The 17,344-nt window shown below is 32.7% G+C and overlaps 2 protein-coding genes across 2 annotated transcripts; one reads left to right on the top strand and one right to left on the bottom strand.

Moving 5' to 3' along the window:
- Positions 1-3,686, bottom strand: LOC101497172 (uncharacterized). The gene is made up of 9 exons (XM_004494626.4): positions 3,345-3,686; positions 3,164-3,228; positions 2,455-2,503; positions 1,659-1,753; positions 1,242-1,327; positions 1,069-1,128; positions 871-952; positions 584-697; positions 1-358 (listed from the first exon to the last, which is right to left on the bottom strand). The coding sequence occupies exons 1-9, from the start codon at positions 3,529-3,531 to the stop codon at positions 188-190; spliced, it is 909 nt and encodes a 302-aa protein (XP_004494683.1). The 5' UTR covers positions 3,532-3,686; the 3' UTR covers positions 1-187.
- A 1,028-nt stretch (positions 3,687-4,714) lies between these two features.
- Positions 4,715-14,773, top strand: LOC101497502 (multisubstrate pseudouridine synthase 7). The gene is made up of 20 exons (XM_004494627.4): positions 4,715-5,053; positions 5,254-5,362; positions 5,444-5,641; positions 6,066-6,280; positions 7,050-7,122; positions 7,810-7,866; positions 7,982-8,061; positions 8,154-8,216; positions 8,343-8,430; positions 9,989-10,091; positions 10,184-10,287; positions 10,431-10,504; positions 11,298-11,362; positions 11,576-11,748; positions 12,059-12,126; positions 12,296-12,356; positions 13,283-13,320; positions 13,456-13,524; positions 13,633-13,978; positions 14,405-14,773. Exons 1-20 carry the CDS (start codon positions 4,971-4,973, stop codon positions 14,432-14,434), a joined length of 2,097 nt encoding a protein of 698 aa, XP_004494684.1. The 5' UTR covers positions 4,715-4,970; the 3' UTR covers positions 14,435-14,773.
- Positions 14,774-17,344: the final 2,571 nt, after the last annotated feature.

The raw sequence follows: 17,344 nt of genomic DNA on the forward strand, positions 1-17,344 counted from the left end.
TAAAACTTAACATGTCTTTAGATAAATATTTATTACGGAAGGTAAAATGCAGAACAATATGAATTCTCATTTTTTAATATTGAGAAGAAAGTATATGAGGAATTTTAAATATGTTAGATTCATGCTATAATAATCTAATACAGTGCCAAAAAGTGCAAAATAACAACAATATTTAAGAAATGCTGCATCATGACGACAATGTTAAACTCTTCAAGGCAGTTGTGAGTTGAGGAAGTTTGTCAGGAGCTCTCTGCTTGTAATCCTTCTCCAAAGCTTTGGCTGCCAGAGAATGTAACTGTGATCCTTCTTTATCTTCCTTGTTCTTCCCTTTTGTAAGCTGTGCAATAGCAGAGGTGCACTGGAGAATAGGAGCAAAACTTAATTTTCATGCATATAAGGGAATAAGTTTTAAAGAAGAATCCACAAATCCCAAGTTGTAGAGAAGAAAATCAACAATCTATGAAGGAAAATGGGATATCTACCAAAGCAGAACTATATTCACATCATAGACTCATGAACTTGTAAGTTGTACAGGACCACAGAAAATAAACACTCGGATGAAAGATTGGGAGAAAGAGCTCACCAAGCATACACCAAAGAGAGCTCTGGTATTCTTGCCTCCAGTTAAGTCAATAGTAGATGCATAATATTTCTTGGCAGTTTGGAGATTTTCTAATCCACCAAGTGTATAAAGTACCTAGCAATACCATTTTAAGTCAAGATAATGTTTTATAACTCTTGCTAGGTAGCCCCATGCATCTCTAGGATGCAATGTTCAGTGCCTGGCTGTTATTAGAGCAAAGAAACAGGGGAAAAGGAAGAATTTGATTTGACTAAAGTAAATTAATCTTAATTCATAAAGTCACTTACATCAGCATAGGCTAAGTGATAAAGTGGAACCGTTGGTTGAGCTAATATCACTTCCTCGTAGCAAAATGCTGCTTGTTTATACCTAACAAAATAACAATATTTTGGTTGACACATCCAAAAAAACAAAGGCAGCTGAATAATTAGCAACATAAATAAATCCTACTGAAAGAGAAATGGCAGAATAAATTAAAAATTTACATTTGCAGAGATAAGTAAATTTCAGCCAGTTCCCTCCATGCATCATGATCTGCCATGAATCTGTGAAAATGAGAAAAATAATTCAGATGTGTTCTTCAGTCTGATGTAACATCTAACCAATATTTTCCTTTTATCTTCAATTTCAGAAGGAACAAAAATAACAGCTTTCTTACATTTCCAGATATTTATTAAGCCATTCGATAGCTCCAGAAATATTGCCTTGTGCCTTTGCCATAGCCACCCTCCTTTTATGGATGATCTGTACAACAGCAACACGGCCAAAAAGAAAGAGTTTGGTTTTCAATATTCAAGAAAGCCTTGGTGCAAGTCACGGAATAGGTCCAACCCTCCCTTAAAATCCCACTATGGTGAGAGCTCTATAGCATTAGGTTGCCCTTTTTGGTTTTCATTAATCAACCAGACTGGCTTCTTTAAAGGTTAAAGTGAAAGAATGTTATACATCAAGTCGAATTGACAAAACACGCGAAAATGAATCATTATTATTAGATTTTTGTCTTATCACATAGGGTAACTAATCAACTGACTGTTCCCCCTCCCCCCTTTTCCCCAATAAGGTTAAGTGAGTTTACCTGATCTAGAGGATTATCTTCCAAAAGGCTTGTGTAAGCCTTTTCTGCCATGTCCCATGATCCTTTTGCTTCGAGCAACATTGCCTCCAGCCTGCCTGTAATAATTAGTCACCACAAATCAAGTAAACAGACTAATTTGGATTTTTTTCTAGAAGAAGAAAGAACATGCATTTGTAGAACAAACTTATTTGGATTTCAAACTTTGAATGTATTTACATTATATAACATCCCTCTTGAAGGAATGGAAATCAATGATGTTAGTCACCTACCAATCCAAATCGTTCCAAGAAACCAGAACTGGGCATCAATAACCAGTGAAGGACGTGTGTTGTTTGTGTTTCGAAAGAGTAAACATTACGGTTAGAATGTATTTGGAAAATTATTGTATAGTTCTTGAAGTTTTAAATGTAAAGGGTCAAGACAACCCCAAAAAAAGATGCCACAGGTCAATCATTGTCATTGCAATTTCAAAATAAATTGTTTTATTAGCCTAACAGCAACCCATATGTTGCATATTTCAAAAAGATGCGCAGATACATCACTGGTCAAAGGCATATTTCACCAAGAACAATTCAGCAACATCAATGCTACCTCTACCTAAACACCTGTTACATTTGCAGGGCTCTATCAAAGATCAGGTGGTGCCACTTAGAATTTTTATTGTTTCCTCTTTAAGCTTTAGATTAACTGGTGTGTAGAGACTGCAGCAAGAGTTGGGTTGATGGTGCTATTCATTCAAACAACTCAAATCCACAACACGGTAAAGGCATAGAAAGCTAGGAAAGTATCGACTTACCAACTCTTTTGCTCTCGGGAAACCTCTTCCGAAGAGCCTTTGTACAGTCCTGATAAAGAAACAAATTATTACCAACTACAAGACATAAACTCTCAAACTAGAAGATTTTTCTCATCATATATGAACAAAAAAATGTAGTAAATTGCTCAATTCAGGCAACATAAAGAACACAATGGACAACATAAAGATTCAGCAGCATATTACAATCCAGATTGAGAAATTACAAGAGCAAACAATATATTTGTATAGAACGGTACCATCTATAACACATCCACCTCGGTATCTCCATATCAGAAATGAGTCAGGTAACAACAAAGTAAGTAGATATAAAATAAGATAAAGGGAAAAAAGCTTCAAATATTTCAAATAAATAGCTAGGTAAGGGCCTGTTTAGATTGAGCTATTTGAACTCATTTATTGACATAAACACTTCTGATATTGACATAAACACTTCTTATAAACAATTTGACTTTATTTTATCTTGTCGTGAAAATAGGTTATACATAAGCAATGATATGATAAACACTTATGCTATAAATGCTTGATTAAGCTATTTATCCAAAAACGACTTAGAACCAGCTGTGACTAAATAGCCCGGAATTACAAGTGAATTTCAATTTTCGCAGCAACAGATACAAGTGAATTTCACAAATACATGAAATAAACCAATTAAAAAACAAAAAATCAATTAAATTGAGATAAAAAAAACCTGAGCAACATCAAGACTTTGACAATCCATAGCTGCAACTGCAACTTGCTCATACAAAGTCCATTCTGAATCATAAAAAAGAAAAAAAAATCATCAGAAAAACTATAAAGTGAAATTTGAAGTTGACTTGAAGAATATTACTACTCGGAATTAGAACAAAAAATTAGGTTTATGGAGTAACCTTCAGAGCCGAGAGTGGATCGTTGTTTGGGATCGTTCAAGATGGACAAACCGTGCTTGAGGACTTTATCAGAACGGCGAACCTTGAGCTTCCTGACGAGGGAAAGAAACTCCCAAGCTCCTCCGCCGCCATTATCGACCTGGATTTCTAGATTCTTCAGTTGAGATTCCTCTGTTTTTGTAACCATGTTTGCTGAATTCACAGATCCAAACAACAAATCGATCTATTCTTCTAAATTGGAAGTATCACTGTGCGCGCCACCGCCGCACGCACACAACACTTCTATACACTCTACGATCGGAATTAAAATAAATTAAAAATAATTCAATTGCTCCTCTATTCATTGTGTTTTTCTTTACAATATAATTTTATAATTTTTTTTACAAAAATGTCTCTTGATAAAAAAAATAAATGGCTTGAGTTATCCTTTTGTCTTTTAACTTATTTTATTTGTTTTATAAAAATGTATTTTGATGTTTATAAAACATAAATTGCTTAAATTTTCTTTTTGTCCTGTTAATTTATTTTAAAAGTTTAGTTTGATCTTGTAATTTTTATATTAATAAAATTGATTCATTTATTTATTTCTGTTAATGTATTTTCTTTTGTCTATCTTATTAATTGAAATCAAATTAAAAATTCATAAAGATTTTTTTTATATTGTTTTATGTATAGTATTTGTATATTTTGTAATTATTTTGTCTAATTTTAAAACATGTGGCATTATCACACTTGAAAAAAAAAAAATTAAGTTAGAAGCAAAATTACTATAAGTGTGAAACTCAAAAAACAAATTTTTTTGATGCGATAATATATCAAAGTAAAAAATTAATTAAATAAAAACTAAAATATGAATACATATGCACTTCAACTCCACATCCATAGTTTTATTAGTATACATTTTGTCAATATAAAAATATTTGATGCATACGTAATCATATTCTATCGCATAAAATCAAAAGTAGTTAACGAGTTATATTTAAATATGAATCGTTATAAAAAAATTAAACTTAAATTCTGGCCGAAATAATTTTTATCATATTTTATTTATTTATAATTCAAACTTTAAATTATAAAGATTTAATTTCTCATTTTTCTAAAAAACTTAAAACAAAACAAAAATATCTAAAGAGATATCTTTGACATAAATATAACAAATAATAATAATATAATTATTGATACATTTATTTCAACAATTTCTCAGCTTATAGTAATCAAATTTATTATCAATATAAAATAAAATAATTTTATATTGAAAATAGTTAATTACCAAAGACAAAGAATGTAACAGATGATGTTGCAAATTTGAATATAAAATAATTTTACATAGCATATAAAGAGTGGTGGGTTAACAAAAATGGGGTGCTAATAAGAATACTTTCTGGTTTATTTTACAAATCCAAATGTCTAACAGGCAGAAGAAGCCCAGCAGCACAATTTGCTAAGGAAAACCGTCGCGTTTGATCCGAGGAAAACCGTCGAACACCTCATATGCAGTAACAGTAGCACGTAACATGGTCCATCCTTCCCGCTCTTTCCAGCTCTAAACTAAAACCCTAGCTTCCCTCGTATTTGTTCTGTAAGCATTCACCACTCACTCGTTTGCAGTAACCGTTTGCTGTAACAATGAATTCCATGGAAGAACACGATGTCGGCATCTCCTGCTATATTTCCAACCTTCCTGGCTTCCGTGGAGTTTTAAAGCAAAGGTCCATTCATTTCACACTTCATTTATTGAATTTGTCAATTTTATCCATTCTGCATTGAACATGCATAAATCAAAGATGAAGCTAATGTAATTGAATTTATATGTTGACTAGTATACGTTCCATTTATGAAATGACGCATGCTGAAATATTATTCAACCATTGTATTCTTTAGTTAATGTTGAATCAATTGAATGATCCAGGTATTCTGATTTTATTGTAAATGAAGTAGACATAGATGGTAAAGTTGTTGAGCTATCCTCACTGGAAGCCTCTGCTGAGGAATCTAAGGTTCCGGTCGATGAATCAAAGGTATGATGATTTGGGCTTAATGCTTATTAATTTAATTGCTTTTTGATTATTTTAGTATTTGACTTCCTGTTCTTGTTTCAGAGTGTTCAGGAAAATAAAACCAATACATCTGAATCTGAAGTTATAAGTTATGCCTCTCAAATAGAATCTTTTAAGTCTCTTGCTGGGGAATCTGATGCGTCCAGTTTGGAAGAATTTATTAATCAAATTAATGTTGGCGGCGAAGACAGTCCCTCTCCTATTATTCTTTCTCCAGATTCTGATAAATCCCATCGAACGGTTAGTACCAGTATAATGACTTTCTAGTTCTATGTTAGATTTGGGAGGGATATGATATGATACATACATCTATATCAGTGAGTACTTTGATATTAGGCCGAAGTCTAGTGACCAGGGTGTCTCATCAAAATGGATTTGGAAGGCATATGATAAGGCATCTATACGAGCACTTTAATATTAGGTCAAAATATAGGTAGGGACTAGGGTGTCTCATGATCATGATGGGTTGAAGTTTTCATCAGGGGTCATTTGTATTTTAGATCAAGAAACCGGGTGTCAAATTAAATCCTCTTGGTTTGCAGTTCATTTGTTTAGGCCATTTTTAGTTCAGCGCTGGCCATTATAATTTGCTTTTACATTTATTTTGTAGTTTTTTCTTTCTCAATTTAAAACATCATAATTTTATACTTCTTAAATCTATCAGGCAGTGCATGTTTTCTTTAGGGAAAACTTCAAGTTCCTGGTCACTGACACAGTCGATGGACCAGATGCATCCTCAAAATGCATCCGCGTGAGATTGAATTCTGGTGGACCCAACAACAAAGGCAAAAACTCCAGGAAACGCAAAGATAGAGATAATAAGCCTTTTGACAGCAGAGGTTCAGAAAATTGGCCAGAAAATGCTGGCAAATTTCTTAGGTAAAGTTTTCTGATAACAGGCCAGTTCTTAAATTAAAAGGGTCTATATAAGTAGAAATATGGGCATAGTAGGGGATAATACCCTAAAATAACTTATTGTGATCGAAGTTTTGTGTTCAAACAGTCAGTTTCTTAGTATTTTTTGTTATGTGGGATATAGTTAGAGGTCACAGAGAGGTTTGGGTTCTCTTGAATAATACTCTATCTGTCTCTGTCCTTAGTTCTTACTCTGAGTCCATCTGTTTCTGTTTCTGTTTCTCAGCCATATTGTTTGATAAAATATTAATTAAGCATTGCTCAATGTTTTCCAGGTTGATTTTTATATTAACAAAATTGTATTTCTTTTTAACTCATACTGGTGACTTAAATATACACTCTTATTGTTGTCTCATGTGGATTGATCTTATTTAATGCTTATTGTTTTTGGTTTTACTTGCAAAACTACTCTTGCTCTATCACAATTCACAACAATTAATTAATAGACGAGTAAAGAGAGTACCATTTCCCCTTATAAGTTGTAACTAAATTCAACTAGCGCTGAAATTAAGGCTTCCCAGTCCAGATTCTTACCCAAACAACTGATGGCTGGAAGGAATGGACTTTAAATAAACTATTATCTTTATTAACATATATGATTTTCAGTCAATTACCTGAAAGTGATAGCAACTCTTGTTTGCATTTCATATTTGGTGACGATATTTTCCTACTTGTATATCGTTTAAGTTTCTCATTGTTATCAACTGAGTATTTCTACCGATGTACTTTATAGGTTTCATCTTTTTAAGGAGAACAAAGATACCCAGGAAGCTTTGGGGGTGCTTGGAAATATGCTTGGCATCAAGGTGTGTTTTGTAACTTTAGTTCATCTTTGATATATTTAGTAGGTATTCTGATGACAATTGATTACGTACTTGTATGTGATAATTTCCTTTTTCTTGGTTGTTGATGGGCATATGAGAATGAAAGATGTTTGATAATTTATTTCTATTTGTCTTATTTTCTAACTTTTTTTAATTATTTTCTTATCGTCTGTATGACTTTTTGTTTTTAAGCTGGAGGTTCAAATTTGGTATTATTATTATTATTATTATTATTATTATTATTATTATTATAATTATAATTATTATTATTATTGTTGTTGTTGTTGTTGTTATTATAATAATAATAATTATTATTATTATTATTATTATTATTATTATTATTATTATTATTTATAGTTGCTTGAAATTTTTGGCTCATAAAATTCTGATTTATTTCTGACATAAAATGTTTGGTTTCAGTTAGATGAAACAATTTTATTGTCCAGCATCCTAATTTATCCATTTGGCTATTAGAATTTTATTCCCCATCTATATCTTTGTTGTGATGAGGAGATTGAGTTCTGTTTCTGTATGTCTTGCCTGCTCCTCCCTCCTTTGTCCATAACCACCTTCTTTGAAAAATAAATGAATATGTGCTGTCTGCTCAGATATAGTTGATTGCTAGAAAAGCTTGTTAAATTTTTTAACTGATTGATAATTAACTGACAGTCGAGATCATTTGGATTTGCGGGTACAAAAGATAAACGTGCCGTCACAACCCAAAGGGTAATACATTTTCATATTTTTTCCGATTTTGTATTAAACATTCATTCCTTTCTTCATCTTCCATTTTAACTGTTAATTTAGAAACAGTTGGTTTAGTTCTCATTTTTGTTTCTAGGTTACTGTTTATAAGCAACAAGCAAGAAAGCTAGCTTCCCTTAATGAGAAGTTGTTTGGTATTAAAGTGGGCGATTTCTGGTAAGGGGGATTGACTTTTAAGTGCTCGATGTTCCCATTTTTTAGTTTTTTGATGGATGATGAAACTATAAAATAAATGTATTGTTGTCCAGTTATGTTAATGAAGGACTTTGTCTTGGTCAGCTCTTGGGAAACAGATTTACAATCACATTGCGGTGAGGGTATTATCTATGCATGAAATTCACTTATCCTCTCGTAATTTAATATATCTCTTGAGGTTATAATTATTTTACTTGTTGATGTAACTGCACGTTGCTCATATAACTGACATACTTTATCAGAGGTATTGTTGCAGATTCTGTAGATACCATAAAAGCGGCTGCAGATTCCTTAGGACGGCATGGCTTCATCAACTACTTTGGTTTACAAGTACTTTCTAAATCAAACCCTTGTGCTCTCTTGCCTTTTATGTGTCTTTTTTTTCTTGTTTATTCTTGAATTAGTTATATTTTACTCGGATTTGTTAAAATAGCAGACAATTGGATTGTTTCCTTGTGTTAGTTAGAGGTAAAGTTCCGTAGTTGCATTCACCCATGTATGATAAAGCTTTTTAAATGTCAGCTTAATTGTATATGGATTCATACATATGCATGTAAAACAGCATAATTAAGTAAAAAAAACTTCAAATCACAGCCTAAATATTTAAGGAACCTCAAATTTGGGATAATTAGATTCATAAAACAACCTAAAAACAACTAACACACTCAGAACATGAGAAAATCGCACCTTAAAACAACTAAACCTCTAGAACAGTCACCAAAAAAGTAAAAAAACAACTAAAAATAAAACTTCAAAATAGTAGCAAACCCATACGATACTGAAACACATATAATCGTGCAAGATCGCCAATTCCACGATCGATTCCACCTTCTCCCATCGTTTTGGGTTTCTGCTCGTCAATGAACACGGGGAAGGGGTGCGAGATCGTAAAATCGTGGGATCCTATGTCCCAGATCGGGATTTTGACTGCCATGATCATATGAGATTTAAGTTCTCTCGTACTTACAGTTCAAAAAGGGCAATGGTAAAAGAGTAATGGTTGTGCGGATAAACTAGCAAATTACACTTTTTCATTGTCTGGTTTTGTTTAGTGGGATTCTTTACCCCATTGTATTAGGGCTGAGTTCATACAGAACCGTTTGAACCTTCCGAATTTTAGATTTCGCTAGTTTGCTTTCTTACCGGTAGGTTTGGTTTTGCCCCCCACACTTCTTAGGTTGTGTTACAAATGATTGTTAGAGTTAGTGGTGCCAACCTAGTTGGGATTACTATTTACTAGTTCTACAGTAATGCCTTTGTACATCCTCTTGGTTTATAAAAAAGAAGTCTAAATTTCAGTTTGGTAACAGTTTTGCTTAGGGAACAGTTTTGTTTTGGTATGATGCTGGCTTTCACCGAAGACATAGAAAGCTTAAATACATTATTAGAAAAGTATGCCAAATTCATCTTTCCCATGTCTTAATGAAAAGTTTCTTCTCATAAAATTCCTGAAGTCCAAAACATGCATTAAAATGTAAACTCCATTTATATTTTGAACCTATTGAGCTTATCTACTAACATAAGCACTTGCGAGTTTGTTTGAGAGAGTTTAAGAAAATAACTTATGATATGTGTATAAGTTGTTTTTAGCTTATTTCCTTAAGTTCTCTGGGATAGCTGATGAAACCAGCTTATATGAAAAGTTTGACTTTATTTTATCTTTTTCTATAGAAATAGCTTACACTTATATGAACATTTATGCTAAAAAGCACCTAATTAAGCTGTTGAACTTTACAAGACCTTTTTCTTCCCTGGTTTTTCCCAGTGTTGAAACATTGATAAAGTTATAATATTGTGTTTCAGGCTGTGTTTATTGTAGGACTTATTTTTTTTTTCTTTCATATTTGCTTTATAAGCAACTAATTGTACATATATGTTCACTGCTCAGCGTTTTGGAAGTGGTTCTGTGCCCACTCACCGTATTGGAGCTGCATTATTCCGCGGGGAATGGAAACTTGCTGTGGACTTGATCCTTGATCCAAGAGATGGGGATATCCTTTTTGTCTTAATCGATTAATTGTGCTCTATTAGTCAATACCAGTCTATTGATTTTCTTTGTTCTCCATAACTGTTATTCAAATACAAAGATATGTAATAGCCAAGGCACGCAAGTACTATAAAGATACTAATGATGTCGCTGGAACACTTAAGCAGTTGCCTCAATTCTTAGTTGCTGAAAGGGCTGTGGTAAGCTTCAGATTAAAACTATTTCTACATTTGTAATATGTTCTATTCCATAAATTTGATCTGAGAGAAGCTAATCTTTTTGTTTAGCCACTATATTCATCAACGTATGTCATAACCAAGTTTTGTTGACAAATCTTCTGCAGCTGAAAAGTTTAAAACAATTTCCTGGAAACTACTTGCAGGCTTTGAAATCTATTCCACGAACTTTAAGAATGATGTGAGTATCTAAATAAGTTGATGTGTTTTGAAGTAAATGTTTGGTTAATCATACCTTTACTGGTAGTAATTTTGTTGTTGTTGGTAGTAATCATACTGTTACTGATTAGATTGCTTTGCATTATCAAGATGTTGGGTGGGGTTTTGGCTGACAAGCTATAATGAGCATAAATACTCAAAACAAAACACTGTACAACGGTTATCTGTATGACATATTAGTTATTACATATATAGACAAGTTGCTATGTCAGGCATTATTTCCTTTTTTATAGTAGAAATGTCAGAACAAGGCTGATAGTGTTGTTGTAGTTGGGGATTTTACCTTTGTAATTGCGAAGTTTATCACGGATGGCATTTTGTGCTGGGATATATACTTTCTTTGCTCTTCTCCCCATCCCTTGGGGTGTCAGTCAGTTCTATACTTTCATATCAAGCTGATTGTTTTTTGGATTGTAAAAATACTCTGGCTGATAAGCTGGTGTATATTATGCGAAACAGAACTGGAGTACATTTACTTTTTAATCCTGCTTGTATGCTTCACCATCACCAATATAAAATTGGTGGATTCAGTACGAAAACTCTGCTTTTGAGATATAGAAGCTCTAAATGGGATGTTTAGGCCGTCTACAGGGTATTTTTGACAAGGCTGTCTACATGGTGATGTTTTCTTTTGTGTCGTAAAGAGCAAGTGTGATATGAACACAAATAAAAGATAAAACATATTATTTAAGACCATTTATTAGAATAGTAATATTGATCTTTATTTTATCATTCAATTACTTCTGTTCTTTTAGGTATGTACACAGTTATCAAAGCTATTTGTGGAACCACGCAGCAAGTACAAGGGTGCAAAAATATGGTAAGTTGTGATTTATAATAATTTTCTAGACCTGTCTTGTGTTCTCCGACAATTAACTTCCAATGTTCCATCGCCTACATCCTTACTACATTCAATGGATTCTCCATACAATCGTTACCAAGGACGACCATCATTATTATTTTTTGTTATATGACGACCATTACTGTGGTAGTTGAAGTTAAAAGGTTCTTTATTAAGTTTAATATGTGGCAGGAACCGAACAAGTAGTATTAGGAGACTTGGTATACTGTAAAGAAAATCCTCCTAGTAAAGCTACAGAGATTGTTGGATCTGAATGTGATGATGACTGCGGTGATATTTATGATTCTAATATTGAAGATGAAATCCCTGAAGATATTCATGACAAAAGTAATAGTTCTGTAAAGGTTAGTCTTTTGATTTTGGCCTGTGGCAGAAGTATGCTACAAAACCAAAGTTGTTGCTTTAGAAGTATGTCCTTTTGCTGTGACATATCTTTCTCTTATATTTGGACATAGAGATACATCTATGCACATTTGAATTTGACTTTTCAGTCAAGAAATTTTATTTAGGAAGAGAGCACAATAACGGGAAGGATAATTTGTCAATTGTAAATTTGGAACAAAATATAGTCACGCAACAAGGAGCATCAAAGGTTGTGTGAATGGTGTTCTAAATAAGGCTAACAATTTAAAGTGGGTTTCCTTGATATGACAGGCTGTGAATGCTGAAGATCTAAATTCAAAAAGTTATACAATTGATGATGTCATCCTTCCTATGCCAGGGTAAGCTTGACCAATTAATGTTGGTTAGATTCTATGATTTACAACTCATCCTCTGAACCAATAATTCAGTTTTCCATTCCATTGTCTTTCTTTTTTTGGAGGGAGGGGTGGTGGCATTGATTCTCTGACATTTATTTATTTGATTAGCGATATATTTATTATCTTGCAGTTCACGGTCAATTTATCCAGCCAATGATATTGTCAAAGTGTATAATGATTTGACAAATAAAGTACGTATCAATTTGGCCTCATGCACTTCTAGTATCCTAGTATTGTATGCGTATGATTAGGAGTGAAATTCATGGAGCCAAGACTGAATGTCATGTCAGTTCACTTTCAAACAATGATCCGAGGTGATATTTGGTTGGTTTTCATTTTGGTATACTTATAATTTCATTTCTTGTTAGAGGAAATTAAAAAAATATTCCTTCTTTTGTTCGTTTTATTGTGTCGAGCTGGAAACAGTCGCTTGTTATGAAATCCTATACTCTGATCTTAAATTTCAAATAAGTTGATTTTTTAATTTGGCTATCTTTTATTGTTATATAGCTCTAGCTCTGCCTGAAGGGTTTGTTTGGAAGTCGGAAGGGGAGGGTTTGAGGAATAAGGGAGGAGGAAGGTGTGGAGAAGGGAGGAAAGTGCCCACCTTGCACGGGGGTTTATTTTTCTCCATAGGACTAGAACCCTCCAATTCGAGAGAACTCAAAAAAAAGAATTGGGAGAGGATTTTGAAAGGTTTTGGAGGGGTTTCAGAAATTTCTGAAATCATTTTTCCTTTTTTATAATAGTCAAATCTCAACAAAGAAAATATTAGTTATAAGTCATTCTCCTCTCCTCCAACTCTCAAACAAAGCCTAAAGGTTGTATAATATGTTGTCTAACATGCTGTAAGACACCAGACTGAAGATCCTGCCATATTTATGTGATTAATATTTTGATGTCGATTCTTAGAACTGACAACTCTAGTTAAGACATTAGTATAGGACATATCCCCTTCACTTCTTCTCCATCTACCCCTCCACATTCTGTTACTCCCGCTAGTTCTACATATGTCTATGTTGATGTCCTAGCCTTTCACAACCCGCTTTACTACTATTGTTTGGTCCATAAATAATTTATTTTCCTAATTAGTTACATGTTTGTTTGTTCTGGTCAGGATGGAATCAGTTTAACCGAGAATGTGCATAATGCTAAGTATGTTATGATAACAATCTCCTCTGAAATCTCAACGAGTCTGATTCTACATTTATTGTCTATTTTGCTTTTTATTTTATTTTTTGTCTCTGCTGCCGGTTCCCTTACTCTTGTTTATTTTTTTCTTGTTATCAGGGAATTCTCGATGACTAGTGTTACTGGAAGTTACAGGAGGGTTTTTCAGAAACCAATCAACTTTGAATGGTACATGCCTAAGTTAACCCTCCTTTTGATTGCATAGACTATTATCTTCCCCCTTTTTTGCATGTAGTCCACTTGTTGAATGATGTCTTTTAATGGATGCAATTGCAGGGAGTTACTTACATATACTGATAGTAATAAGCCACTGGTAGAGACAGATTTAGACAAAATTGGGAAGTCTAAACGTACAAATGTCCATGCAGTGGGTGCATCAAATGGCCAAAAGGAAACAACAGCCTTTGATTGCATTAGGCAAGTAGAGAGCTCTGATGATGGTGTAAAGGTTGAGACTGATTATGATGAGAATGCAAGCAAGGAAGTAATATTACCACATGATGAATCTGTCCCTGACTCCAGCTCTAAAGATTCCCATACTGCTCTAAAATTGACCTTTACTCTTCCTTCTTCATGTTATGCAACAATGGCGATAAGAGAGCTTCTGAAGACTTCAACATCTGTAAGCACCTATGTTGAAAAAGCCTTTTACTGTTACAGTGTTTTTCAAATTAATCATGATTGTCATAAACTTCTATTATTGGTAAATTTTTCCAGCCAAACAGGCTTCGCCTTATTTGGAAACACGGTAATGTGATGCCAAACACATGTCCTCTCATTGCTCCAATATGTAGCTTCTTTATAAACATGAATTGAGAACGTGGATAAATTGTTTTCCTAACACACGCGACATATAAAACATTATACACCCTTTAAACTCTAGTTGTACTGAATTATTTTGGCACAGTTGAAACTGGCTGGGAAATGGCGAATCAGCTAATCCGTTCCATAGCATATTTTCCTTTCTTGTCACTTAGCAGTTTTTTTTTGGGTACAATGTCACTGCAGTTTTATGGGCACTTAAATATTTTTTTAAATGTTGCTGCAGGTTGCATATCAGAAGACATTAAACCAGTAATAATCATAGAGAACACTAAAAACAGAAGTTTCAGCTCAAATTTTACTAAATTTCAGTGGATGGCTGGATGTTACGTGTCTTGTTGGAAGAAATAGAGCGATATACTCTCCTGGTTCTCTATATTTTGCAGGAGAGAAGTGATATGATTGTTTCTGCTGAAATTTATAGTTGAAGTCTTTCAAGTGCTGTTAGTAATAGTTTTATTTAAAGATTTCCATTTACTTGATTTTAGTGCGTTGAGATTGTGCACGCTCTTTTACTTCCTCTTTTGTTTTTTAGCCGCAACACCCCATTCATATGCTTTCTTTATACACATGATAAAAGAAATGTTTAACTGAAGTCTGCTTAATAATACTAGAAATATCTGCTCTCTTCATCGATAAACAATTTAGGATTTAATTCACATATACTCTTAGTATAAAGAGTTTTTACATTATCAATTAATTATAACTGTCAGATTATTAGAAATAATTGACTTTTTAAAGTCATGTCTATTGATGGTTGTGAAGTGCATTGTTGACATTGTAATATTTTTCATTAATAGTATAAGACAATTAAACTCAACAATTTAATGTCTCGAAATCTACATAGTTATATACATTACAATCTAAGATTCAATGAAGAAAGGGATGCAATAAATTTGTATCATGTTGTTTGTAAAGTTGTTAGATAATGAAATAAACTTGATGATGCATATTTATAAATGGAATGAGTTGCAATTTTTTTTTCGAAGTATTTATGTATAAAATTAATAGCGACTTTATGGAGTGCATAGTATTTTGAACCGAACTTGGATTCTAGGCTCTGGGATGGAAAATGGTGTTGTGGAAGAAGATGCTGCTGGCTGTTGTTATGAGCTCCTCATTGAGTGTGGTGTACTAACACATGCTCAAATGATAAGGTGTTATCTCTTTAAACTAGATTTTCAAGGTTTCTAGAAGAATTTTGTTAGAATCTTCATAGAGGAGATCCATGATTCTTAGATCATTCTATGACGTTGGATGCGTCTCAGCATTTGATGGCTAGGATTGAGGGTGTATGTGAGTTATTATGGTTGTTGATTTTAGATGCATTTCACAGTAAAATATGTTCTAATTTTGAAAAACTTTTATGTCATTGTTCAACGAATTAGGTTGATTTGAAATAGACCGATTTTATGATTAATTTGGACAAAAGTATATAATTTAACAAAAATATATATTTAAGGAGTGCATAATTTTCTTTCTAAAGTATCTGTGAATACAGTTCTATTATAATTATCTAACGTCCAATCTGGTTTATACTCATATGTTGATATATTTAAATAAAATGTCTTCCTTATGATCGACATCGTGTGAATGCCTTGTCAAAAAAATAGTGTGAATTATTTGCGCGCAAGTAGGCAGCGAGTTGGGGGCGAGAGTGAGTGTGAGTTCACAGTTGTGTACCCGATGGAACGATCGAGTATGCATTGTGACAGCACACGAGATGCATATGGCGCAACGTTTATGTTCCAAGAGGGGGTCCTACGTTGTCTTATTGTAGCTTTCCAGTTAGGCCCACACTTCTGTCGCCAGAGACACTGCCTCACTCTCAGACATATTACTCACTCATTCATTTCTGTTTCATTCAATAGTCATATTCCATTATTTCATTATTGATATAATATAATGCTATCTCTACAGGGTTCCCCACCCCCACATAATATATGTCAATTGATCTTGTTTCTTTCTTGTCTTTCTCCTTTTTATTATCCATCTTCACCACTTCATCATGGCTATAATAACAAATATAAGGTACTTGTCAAACAAAAAAATTACTTTTTAAAATTTTAAATTATTAATTACCCAAATTTCAAAATATTTTTTGAAAATATCAATTAATATATATTTATATTTTTTATTTTTAAATAATCAATAATTCAATTAATTTAATCGACGATTAAAAAATTATTTTGATATTTTTTTAATAATATTTTAACATTGTATTTAATATTTTAGATACTATTTTAATTATTAAAAAATTAATTTAAAATTTTAGTAGAATGAATTACTAAAGTTAAACATTAAAAGAGTTGACGTAAAAAAATAAAAGAAAAAGGGATTGTTAGTCAACAGTGGATGAAGTCACGTGTGGCCTGTTGTTGTGAGTGTGCGCAGTGCAATTTGAAATGCAATATTGCAAGCAAAGCATCGATTTCGAGAATGAATCGAGTGGAGTCACTCACACACACACACACACTTACAGAGTGAATGAGTACGTAAGAGGTTGCACGTGGTGAGTTTGTACGATAACTCTGCTACTATTATGTGAAGATTCCCTTTCTTAATAACATTGGCCCCACACTCTGTTTCTTTTCACGTGTCCTGTCATCCCTCTACCGTTAATTACACCACCACCTACTTCTATTCCTACTCCCACTCTCCCCTCGCGCGTCTACTTCAACCCCCACCCCAAATCATTCATTTCTTCTTCACCATTTACTCCAGCTTTTATCAGCTTCTGCCCCAACACAACTGTAGATTTGAGAATGTTCATATAATAATTTATTGAATTCAACTATTTTTATTTTATATAAAATAATTTATTTTGCATAGTCTTCTTTTTTTAATTTAAATATCATATCTCAAAGTTTTGAGTTTAGATGCCACAAATGTACATATAATTTTTAAGTGATATTTATTTTTTATTTTTGTTTTTAAATGATATTTATATTTTTTATATAAATATATATATTAAGAAGAACTATCAATTTTATTGGAGAAGTACCATGTCATTTGAATATAGTTCATTCGATTCATAATAAATATCATTTTAATAAAAATAGTTTATTTTAAAATAAATATTATTTATAATTTTTAATATAATCTTAATTATTTTTTTATATATTATTCTTTAATAATTATTATATAAATAATTTAATAAAAAATA

The sequence above is a fragment of the Cicer arietinum genome, chromosome 3 (genome assembly GCF_000331145.2).
Source record: "Cicer arietinum cultivar CDC Frontier isolate Library 1 chromosome 3, Cicar.CDCFrontier_v2.0, whole genome shotgun sequence".
NCBI classification, from domain to species: domain Eukaryota; kingdom Viridiplantae; phylum Streptophyta; class Magnoliopsida; order Fabales; family Fabaceae; genus Cicer; species Cicer arietinum.